We start from the raw sequence: 11811 nt of genomic DNA, 5'->3' as shown, positions 1-11811 counted from the left end.
ATGGCAATAACTTCCTTGACCAATGAAATGTTAATTTGTCTGTGCACTGCCAAAACAAGACTTAGAAGGAAGAAATAAATGAACATTTTAATCTCATCATCCACATGGAGTGTTACGTGACAGGTGTAATGCAGACATTAGCATTAAGGAGATAACTATTGGATCAATCGTTTCATCTCATAAACCACTAAAATGTTACTTTCTAGGTGCAATGCATATCAACGGTTCAGAAGAAACTATTTCACTGAATTTTGTTAGTTTATGCACAGCATATGCATGCCGTTATGCTGCAAGAATTAGATTATACTGCAATGAAGTAGGCCTGAGAGACATTTAAGCAGCACTTTGGCTAGTGCAGCTGTACATTTAGAAGTTTCAAAGGCAAGACCAAAAGAGCATGTAACATTTGTGGAAAGCTGGAAAAGCTCCAAGATCCTGATTGAAATCATCAACAGCTTAAAGTTCTGCAAACTCTAGCATCGAAGCTAATACACCTGCTCAATTGAAAATGTTGACTCCTATCCAAAAAAATAAAAAAGAAATGTTGACATGAGGACTACTCTAAATTACAGCTAATTACTTCATTACATCCAAAACTGAACCCCAAGCTTACCACTATTTGTCCAGAGTACTTCATATGCAACATGTTTAAAAAAAAAAAAAAACAAAGCATCCCAATGCAAGAGACTCCCGCCATTATGTGGTTTAAGAAACCTTGCTTTAGAATGCGAGGTCATGATAGAGTAACCTCCCTATTATGCCAAGGCTAGTTCTCTACTTCATATGTAACATGCGATATGTCAACTTGCATCACTGGTCAAATTAATGGAATGTCAAAAGAGAGACTTATTAATGATTAGATCAAACAAATCCTGATTAACCTGTTGAAGCAGTGTGGTCACCAGCCAGTTGTTTGAACAACAATAAACAAGTAATTTAAACAAGATAAAGCAGAAGAAAGAAAAATTCCAAAATCTGAAATTCATTTCAGCAAAGATGATGTCACAAATACGATATAACCAGTTGGGAATACCCAAAATGTATTACCATATTATATCTTAAGATTTAAGACAACAAGGCAGCTAGAAGATATTGCAATACAAATGTCATCACCCCTCTACCACCCACCAAACTTGCATATTAAGGAGTGAAATGTAATCATAATGGCAGTTCCCCACTGTCTGCAATTACAACTTTGCTTTTGGGTGTTCCATTCTGCCGCCCTTCCGCTTCAACTTTGTACACCACATCCATTCCTGAAAGCACCTTACCGAAAACAACATGTTTGCCATCCAACCTGCACAGAAGGGAAACTTTAACACCCATTAGCCAGAAAAATTATTATAAAACAAATGGAGTACAACCAACAATTACCAGCTTGTTGTTACGGTTGTGATAAAAAATTGTGATCCATTAGTATCAGGGCCAGCATTTGCCATTGACATAAGTCCTACACCAATAAGCAAGCATCAAGGTTTATGTTCAACCATTCCTTGACAGAGCCCAAGGATACAATCAGTTACTAATTAAAGTAATGAAGTGGTTGATCAGATATGCTTACCTGGTCCTGTGTGCTTGAGTTTGAAGTTTTCATCAGCAAATTTTGTACCATAGATAGATTCCCCACCCCTTCCATCACCAAGTGTAAAGTCGCCTCCCTGGATCATAAAGCTGGGTATAATTCTGTGGAATGTGCTCCCCTTGTAGTGAAGAGGTTTCCCACTTTTACCACTACCTTTCTCGCCTACGAACAAAAGCACATCAAAAGTTTAGAGGATGAGTATCGTTATGAACCAAACCGGTCCAAACCAGGCCGGAACTGTTCGGAACCGGTGTGAACCGGCTAGTTCGCACCAGTTAGGACTAGTTCGGGTTCGGGCCAACTCAGTCTCTTCTTTTTTATGTGTTGAGTTAGGAAGGTATGAGAACCTTCCTAACTCTTCGGTTGAAGTGTTCTTCAGCCAACCCAGCCCCCCAAAGCCAAAAATGCGATGATTCAAGGAGGATCCAATATCAAGAAACATCAAATTATACTTAAAATCATTGAAAAAGTTGGGAAAAATTGATTTCCAATAAATCAAACCTCAAAAAACATCGAAATTTTTTTTTGGTGTGCCCGTTCCCAACCGGCATGCTACAGTGCCGGTCACCAACCATTACAGGTTCCGGTACCGATTTGACGATCCTTGATTTGGAGGCATATTGCTTTGTCATCAAGCGGTCGCAAAATTGATACTTTATAATAACTAAAAAAAATGGATATTCTACTTCAAAGTTTGGAGTATTAACCAGTTGAAATGTGCTATAATGTCTCAGTTAGTGCAGATAATAACAGTTTAGATTAATTTGGAGGCCCTGCATTTAGCCGCCTGATAAAATCTCTGGATGATGCCTTCGTGCCAAAATGCACAGTTGAATAAAAGAATATGGCAAACAATTTGTATTATCAGAGATTTGCTGATTTATCCAAGGTTTAGCCAAGTCGATAAATGACGTGCCGATATGGACTGCTATAGAATGTGTCAGGAGTAAATGCATCTTAACTACATGTAATTGGACAATGGAAAAAACACCCAGATACGATCACAACCATCCATGCTTCTCTCAGATGCATCACACTTTCCGAAAACTAAATCATATAACCTCCCTCCTGTCAGCCATGGCTAACAGGAGCATTTTAGTCACTCAAGAACTAGAGGTGGATACCCTGAACAAACAAAATATGGTATTTGGCTGGTTATAAAAATTGGCTTATTGCTTATCAACTTGTCTCTCTTCCTTCCTTCTATCTTCTGTCATCAGGCATTAATTTTAACAAATACTTGCTCCCTTGATTGAGAGCAGGCCTTAGCTCAATGGTAAATTTGCTCTAATATGACCTCGGTGTCATGGGTCCGTAACATGGAAACGGCCTCTCTGCATGCGAAGGTAAAGCTGCGTACATTTGACTCTCCTCAGACCCCACATTGGTTAGAGCATTGTGCATTGGGATGCCCTATATTTGCTCTCTTGATTCTGTATAAAGGAATTGCTTGGGTCCTTTTTTTTTACAAAGTTTGACACAATTGTGTGCTTAAGGCAATCTAGGCTTCCATCTAATACACCAAAATCCAGGCCAAAAGTCTTAGATGGTTTCATAATAGTGAATGTTTAGGAGACTCTGGGCAGTAGAAGGCAGCTTGGGGCTGTCTAGCACCCAAATGCTACTTAGATAGCCAGAGGTCAACGCAGTCCAAACAATCACACATTTAAAACCCAATAAATACAAGATGAAATCTAGAAAAATGGTTATAACAAAAAAATTAACATATCAAATAAGATGTAGCAAGTAAACAGGAAGCAATAACTTGGCAACATCCAATATTACTATGTCAATTAGAATGAACATCCATACTCAAACATTAAGACAGCCACCAGGACAGAAAAGAAAGCCACATTTTATCATATTGCTGGTCCTAGCCTAGAGTTAATTATATAAATCATTTTTCAGAAAAATCTGCAGAGATTTTGGTTGAGTCACATCTCAAAACAAATTCTGCATATTGAAGAGAGAAATGAAGTTGAGATGACGCCTAAAACACCACAACCTGCCTATGGAATCGTATTGGGCCCTAAATCAACTAATCTGTAAAATGTTCCTAAAGTCACCAAGGCAGCCATCTTTTAGCATATTAGTTGTGGTAACCTAAAGTTAATTGTATAAGCACCTTTCTTTTCTCTAATACTGTAAATATTTAGTTTTGGTCATATCCGACACTTGATTCTGCATATAGAAGTAACACTCATAGATTACCAAATTGTTGTGGGTTCTTTTGAAAAAATATAGACCTATCCAAAGCCAGAAAAAGAAATTGGATAAAATTAATTCCTGCCAATCTAACACATATGAGGCTACATAGGCACATATTCACCAACATAAGGGCAATCATCTCAATTCCTTCACCGCCAATTCTAATGAGGAAACCAGGATGTTACCAGGCAGGACTTCACAAATGTTGAATTTCTGAAAAAATAAGTCTTCCACCCCAATTTATCATGTTTTACCTTCATCCATGGCCATGATTTAAGGTGGAGTGGGTCAATGCAGGGAAGTGTTCACAATGAAAGAGAAACCTCGAGTTTCATAAGGAGAAGATGTACACAAGGCAAGGATATTTTCTAGATCTGACTTTCACCCTCTTTATCTATTGTAATCTTATTGCCGGATCAATGCTCAAGAAGTCAGGTTGAATTTGGATTAAATAGGTTGTTAGGCTCCTATGCCTATTACATGTTCTATATGTTCTCCGGATACACAGCATTTATCACAAAAGTCCAACCTCATGTATTACGGTCAAAGAACTCAATAGGAGATAGAAGACAACTTTAGATGGAAATCGTTGAATCTTAGGGGCCGTTTGGCTCTTCACAACTAGAAATGTATTGTAAAAAAATAACATGTAACTCGACATGCTGCAATTAGAGTTACATCTGGCTAAAATTACATTGTTTGGATGGATGCTATTTCAGTTATTGCAACTGCAACCATTTCGTTCGGAAACATGCAATTAAAAAATTGTAAATTTAAATGAAATGCTATTTTATTTTATTTCTGATCTTTTAAGAAAGAGAGGGTTTTTATATTCAGAGAAAAGGGAACAACAAGATCGCGCTCCAATATTTCTGAATAATAGACCACTTTCAAGACCATTAATCATCCTAAAAATTAATTATTATTTAAATTCTTGAAATCTATTAGTTAAATAACATAACAAAAATAGCTGGTCCTTTTATGAAAGTGTTATTTATCTTTTTCTGGAAAAGTTATTAATCTTTTCAACAAAGGGATGCCCATTCCTAAATAGGTGTTTCATGCCATACTTTCCTCCCGAAAACTTAAAAAGGAAAAAAAAAGAGAAGAAAAAGCCTTACAGAAGGCCCTCGGTTTGTTCCATCTCTAGAATGTTCTCTCTACCATTCCCCTAAGCACCCTCGGTCATCCGAGAACTCTAGCTGCCAAGGTGTTAGCCTATGCCAAGAAAAATCCCTGTCAAACCTCCTCCCTGCCTCTGGCATTGTCCAGCTATTCTCAAAGTTCGGTGACAACTCCCACTAGCATGGCCTCCTCAAATCCATGGTCACCCTCCTCCCCACCGATCGCGAAGTCGCAAGTTTTGCATTCAGCAATAATTCAGTTAGGTTGAAATTTTTGAAATTCGAAAAAAATCAGAAAATTCAGAAAAATTCGGAAAGAGTTTGGAAAATTAAAAATAATAGTAAAAAACTAAAAATTTAAACATAATTTAGATATGAAAAATGATAGACATACATATTAAATTTATATACTTTCATGTTGTATCATTCCCAAGTCTATAGAAAAACTTAAATTATTATATCCCAACCTAGTCAAAAAATATCAAACAATAAGGAATTAGGATATTCAAATTCAAGCAAGTAAAGTGAGTTTGTACTCACTTCTGATTGACAATGCTGACGAAATTTCTGAATGTGTAAAAGAAGGCATGCATTAAAAGAAAAAGAAACTGAAGAAAGAAAGACAAGAAGCCCCTAGAGAAACAAGTTCTTAGTCTTTGTTGATTTTTTTTGGCATCGTATGAAATAGGACACTATACGTGCGACCCACAAATTTTTTTTAAAGACTCTTTAATGGTATAAAATGCTTCCATGTGCCATATGCGCACCGTATACCTTTCTGCTTCCTAATGGATAGAGAAATCAGAGCTTTGCGAAGTCCGAGGGCTCTAGAGTTCCAAGGGCAATGAGGATGCTTCCAGCAACCATGCATTGTCATCCAAGCTGAGTACACAACACATGGAGAAGGGTGATTCGGGTATTTCCTTGCAAAAATCCCATGGTTCGACTTTGGAAGTTAGGCTGTTAGCCTAAGGGTAAGGAAGTTATTTCATCACCTACCAAGGTTAATCCTTCAGAGAGGAATGATGGAGCCAATCCTTTAGTCATGCTGTTAAACCTGCAGAGAATGCTCCCTAGGCTCATGTGGTCAAAGGTGGGTCTACAGTTTCTCAAATCCCAAGCTTAAGTTCTGGTGCTCTGTTTGAAAAACTTGAGGCTGCTACTACTGATCGTATAGTATTTGATCCTGCTTTGCTTCAAAAAATCACTTGGACATCTTTTTGGGTAGACCTACGCATCTAGATGATCTAAGGTCACTAGTCCGACCACCAAGTTAACCAGGAGAATTGGGTTTATATTAAAAACATTAAAAACTTAAAATATAAAAATATAGATACAATGTAAGAAAAATATGCACAACTATTAATGAATAATTTACTGCAAGCTACATTACTCTTTAATTACATCATAAATATAAAATAGTTATTCATGACTCATTACATTCTACGTTACTCTCTAATTACATTCCATATTCTACCTTTCCAAAAAAATTAAACTTTATAAAAAGATTATGAAGCCTCTAAATAAATGAAGATGTATTTAGTACTTATCTACTCAGCTTCTTGTTCTAACTAATGTATTAAAAAGCAGATGACGGGAACATAAGCCAGGGGGGTTTCAAGGCAGATAGATGGTGCCATGCATGCAAGCGGACTGCGAAAACATATCAATATTTTTTTTTTTATGAGGATCATAAAATCAATATTTTACATCAACTTCATGCAAAATATAATTAAAAAATATCAAGGGAAAAGCAACCCAACATCATCCATCTGCCGCTATAACAACATGTCAATATCCATATAATATGAAGGTCCATGATCTAATGATATACTATCATATAACATCAACCATAAAATAGAGATATCCATATTCACATAGCATCAACATAGAAAAAAATACTACCAAACAAATGCACACCTTCAGTCTAGAGAAAAAAGTCAGATGCAAACTGATGATGGACAATCTCATTGATCAATTGACATCTGCCAATTCCAAGAGGTCTGCTCCTTAAGCATTAGAAGTAGAGGTGTCTGAGTTTTATACCCAAACTCCATAGAGTATACAACAAGGTCATAAGTAGACACTCTGGTGGGTCTTCGCTTGTAGCATGGCAGTCACAATAGCAGGTTTTCCTCAACATATCATGTGCCGTATATCTATGTGCTATATGGCGCCAAAATGAAGCTTAACATAATAGTTTCGTGCCAAAACTGCAATATCAACCTTTTTTAAAACGCTCACTACATGAGGATCGATGTGGGCTTTCGATTATACACTAAGTAGATCTTAGGTATTCATACAACACCAATGAACCCAAATAATATCTTCCAGCTAGCCTTTTTGGATGAGATCTTGGGTTTATCATAACGGACCCAACTCATGGCCGTATAGACTAGGGGATACTGCAGCCCATTGGCACTGACCACAAGCTGATCATAGTGTTTGTGATTGGATATATGGTATTTATAATTAGATTGGAATGATTTTGGACTCTTAGCCTGGCGAAGACGTCAAGGCTTAAACAGAGAAAGTACGTGATGATCCGTGCGGCCGTGTATTTAGTCCCACATTGGTTATACACTGAGTAGATCTTGGGTACTTATACAAGGCCAAGGAACCAAAATGTTATCTTTCGGCTAGTTTTTTTTGTGAGGTCCTAGGTTGTTACCACATTATGGCAATTGTTTCAATCAATTAATTGCTCTTTTCCTAGAGGCTCGATGTTTTGCTAAGACCTAACATCACAATGTAACCAAAAGGGTAGTCATTTCCATGAGGAGAAAGAGGGAAGATGGGAATAAGAGGAAGGTCAATAGAACCAAAGCAAAGAAAAAGTGACAGAGCGCCCTTTTTCCCCACAAGTGGAGTGGCTGCTAAGCATTGTGGTTGGTTGCAGCCACAGGGGAGATCAGGAGGGGCGAGAGAGTTCCCCTCTCTAAAGGGGGGGCCACCGAACACTATGACTAGCCATAGCCACAAGGGAATATGGTAAGGAGAGAGAGATAGAGAGCCTTTTAATTTACAAGGAAGTGCCTGCTAGGCACTATGGCCAACTGCAATCACAAAAGAGGTTAAGAGGGAGAGAGGGGGGATGGAGGCAAGATGGCATGGAGAGGGGTGAGAGGGAGAGAGGAGAGAGAGGGAGAAAGAGAGAGGACGAGAAAAGGAGAGGAGCTTGCAACCTTACCAAACCATTAGAGGGGAAGATAGACAAAGGAAAGAGAAGGGGGAGGAAAGATTAAAGAAAATGACCTCATCCATTCTTCAAAGAGGTCGTCATCAGATCACCTTGGCCTAGCATTGTCACTTGCTACTAGCATTGTCGTCAAATGCCGCTTAGTGAAGATAGGGATTGGACCACTATAGGAGAGAAGGGTAGCCTTTATGGGGCTTATTTTTTTTTTATTATGTTAAGAGAATAAAATGCCCTCTATTTTTTAAACCAGAACATCTGAAAGTGAGCGTATTTTTTAGGTTTTGATCAAGAATAACGAACTGGTCGATTCATTGATTTTTCCCAAAACCCTCTATTTTTAAACCAGAACATCCGAAAGTGAGCGTATTTTTTAGGTTTTGGTCAAGAATAACGAACTGGTCGATTCACTGATTTTGCCCAAACCCTAGCCAAGTCAGGAATTTTTACTTGAGTTTTCTACATCCCTCGTCTTTCAAGAAAACCATATAGAGGGGGGGAATTTGATTCATCGAGTTTCCAGTCGAACTAGCTTTAATAACTATATCATTTTTTATCCATAACTAGTTGATGAAGTCTCAGTAGAATTTCTATTACATCATATTTGGTTGACAGGACAAAAAAAACTTTATCTTGATTATAAGTTGGGGTACTCTGAAAAGTTACTTAGTTCCTACTTAAGTTCTGGGACTGAACCTAATAAAAAAAGGTTATTGCTGGCAAGCATATTTTTAGAACTAAGAAAAAGTTTTCCACACTACTATTACTATGGTGGCAACTTGATAGTCATCTCAATTTGGGTTTTATCATGGCAAGATTTTCTATATGAATCTATGTTGAAAAGACAATAAATTTTACTCATAAATTGGGGCCCAAGTTGAAACTTGTTAATGGTAAAAGCCCTGCAAACCCTCACATCCTACTCCTATGTCACTACCACCATATAGATGAATCAGAAAGCACTATGAAGCAAATGTCATCACCTTTTGAGTCCCAACATTTTTTTGACCAATTGAGGAGCGCTTGAATTTACAATATTCTCAAGCAAAATCCTAATTAAAACTAGTATGAAACAGATATATCACTTCACCAACTGTTAAGATGGATCTCAACATTATTTGCTTGATCTGATGAAACTCATGCATCATCATGTAGAAAATGTAGAACATATTAAGGTCTTAAGGCAACAATTCCAAGTAATTATTTTCTGGAAACAAGTTATCAAAATTCATTCATCCTATAAAATCATAAGTGAAATAATTTTTCATTACCCATTACATGCAAATGATATTAAATTGATGAATTGAAAGAACTTTTTCTGATCCTTTCACCAGTACTTGTTTTCAAAACATGCTGGCTACAATTTTCCATTTTTCCACCAAAACCTTGGATGACATAAGCTTACAATTCTTTTAGCAACAGATGCAAGGCAGGGGATGAAAAGGAAAATCGTTATAACTAACATAACATCAGAATATGGAACTACATAGAATTCAATCTAGCAGTAAGCATACCTGAAACAAGTTGGTCACATGAACAACATAAGCATACCTGTGCAAAGGGCTCGAAAATTCTCTGTAGAAACAACAAAAATAAAATTTAGAAAAAAAGTTTAGATGGAAACCACTTAATTTCAAGAGCAGAATTATTGATGCTATGGCAAAGGTGAAATTGTAGAAACCACAACCGAAGGGAGACAAGTGGAACAAATATTGCAAACACTATGAATAAGTTGATGTGCGTATACCTGCTGTCTTAGGCACAGTCTTCCCAAATAGGCCCATCACAATTCGACCTGTTTGCAACCATACACTCACTCAAAATTAGTACACTCAGCAACAAATTCCCACTTTCGACTGCCAAAATCTTTAAATTGACATATCAATGAAGCAGAAGTTAAGCAAATACACTTCTTTGCAATTGCTATTGAAAGGATCTTGTAAATAAATATCCTAGATGCATTTACAAAACATCAGATGTGGAAGCCGGAAGTATGCTTTCCTATTAGACCACTAATTATATTATGCACATTTGTGCATCATAGAAACATACAATTACAAAGCTAAATAAACCTCATGATTCAATCACACAATCAAACCATCTAATATGCATTCCAATACAAATTTCCTTATAGAACAATTTGGGAAAAAATCACAACATATTATGATTTAACTATATACTCAAATGTGTCCTGAAAGAAAGGAAGTTAGAAGGAAACAAAACTTCTGTTTTAATAATGAAAATACCGCTAGATTTCTGAAGGAATGAATGATAACAAGCATACCTGCAGGTTTCCCTCCAATCTCAATGTCAAAGTAAACCTTGTGCGTTACTTCCTTCAGATTCTCCTTGGATGCTTTAGCCTAAGACAAATATGCAGCACCTTTAAGCCTTTATAATGATGCTAACTACATTTTTCCCTATTGTAAAAAACACTCAATTTACCTCTACCATACATACGTGCATGAGGATTTTAACCATCTACAAATATAATAGAAATTAAAAAGAACGATGATATGCAACTGAAAAAAGGTAGCTTATTTTTTTCCATTCACTTAGTTGTCTGGCTTGACAATACCGATGGATACTGGAATAACTGAGAGCAAGACGAGATATTCATCGTTGACAAACCATTTCACAGGCAATGATTATTGGATCATGGATCCAACATGCAGCATGGAATATGCAAGGCTGATCGATCGATCAATCGATCGATCTCAAGAGGAAGTCAGTGACTGACAGCGATTAAAACGTGATAGGATGGAAAACTTAACTGAAATTATTGGATCTGAGGAAAAAGGCAGAGATTGATGTATGCACATGCAAATGAAAGAGAAAAAGAGAATTCATGAAAAAGGAAAAAAGCAATGCAACCGAAATTAATAAAAGAAAAATCTTGAAGAGAATTCATGAATCTATCTGACTCGATCATCAGTCCATCAGGACAACTAAATCAAAACAAATAAACTGAGAAGCGATGGATGTGTCTGTTGTTGTATGTACATAGATAAGAACCTGGATCAGTGCGAGGGCGCTCACGAAGAGCACCAGCCATAGCAGCAGCGAAGTCGTCGAGACCATCTGTTTCCTAGCCGCCATCCTTTCCCTTTGGGTGCTGCGCTCCCTCTTCCCTCTTTCGCCTGCGATTCGATCGAGTGATCCACGGCGACGAAAGCTTATTTTAGCCCTAGCTTTAGAACGTGCTATGCACGTGACTTGAATATTTTTTCAGTGATTTAACCTAGGTGTAATGGAGGTGACCTAGCTCATAGAGCTTGGCTTGAAATCAATTTTGATTTGAAAATTGAGATCAAGCAATAGCTTGTTTATTAGTTGATAGAGCCTAATTTTAATCCAAGCCAAGTGGTTTGATGACATTTAATCTAGTTGAAATTAATTTAAGCTTGTCTTGAGCTTGAATTTATCCTTGTTTAAGCTTACTTCAATAATTGATTATATGCTAATTGAATAAAATCAATTACTAAACTAGATCAAGTTACATTTAGCATAACTTTTATAGAGTTATATCTTTTTTTAATTGGATAACGAAGATCCTACATCAATGATCTAAGCCGTTGGATGAGATTTAAAAATCCCTTTAAACTACTTGCATAGTTGTATATTCAAAATAATATGATTTGGAGAACTCTGGCCTATACATTGAATGATAAAATGAGATAGTTTAAACAACACTAAGCAAT

At 36.9% G+C, this 11811-nt stretch overlaps 1 protein-coding gene across 2 annotated transcripts; it reads right to left on the bottom strand.

Moving 5' to 3' along the window:
- Positions 1-966: 966 nt before the first annotated feature.
- On the bottom strand, positions 967-11314 carry ROC7 (rotamase CYP 7). Of its 2 annotated transcripts, none has more exons than XM_008799720.5 (7): positions 11126-11314; positions 10395-10473; positions 9858-9905; positions 9662-9685; positions 1562-1744; positions 1375-1450; positions 967-1297 (listed from the first exon to the last, which is right to left on the bottom strand). In XM_008799720.5, exons 1-7 carry the CDS (start codon positions 11207-11209, stop codon positions 1159-1161), a joined length of 633 nt encoding a protein of 210 aa, XP_008797942.2. In that variant the 5' UTR covers positions 11210-11314; the 3' UTR covers positions 967-1158. The 2 variants fall into 2 exon arrangements, with proteins under 2 accessions (XP_008797942.2, XP_026662700.2); XM_026806899.4 differs by having other exon boundaries at positions 11114-11279.
- Positions 11315-11811: the final 497 nt, after the last annotated feature.

Source organism: Phoenix dactylifera, chromosome 6, assembly GCF_051530095.1.
Source record: "Phoenix dactylifera cultivar Ajwa chromosome 6, Ajwa_hap1_PhDact_Kaust_v1.1, whole genome shotgun sequence".
Classification (NCBI taxonomy): Eukaryota; Viridiplantae; Streptophyta; class Magnoliopsida; order Arecales; family Arecaceae; genus Phoenix; species Phoenix dactylifera.
This window is presented reverse-complemented; position numbering and strand designations above follow the sequence as displayed.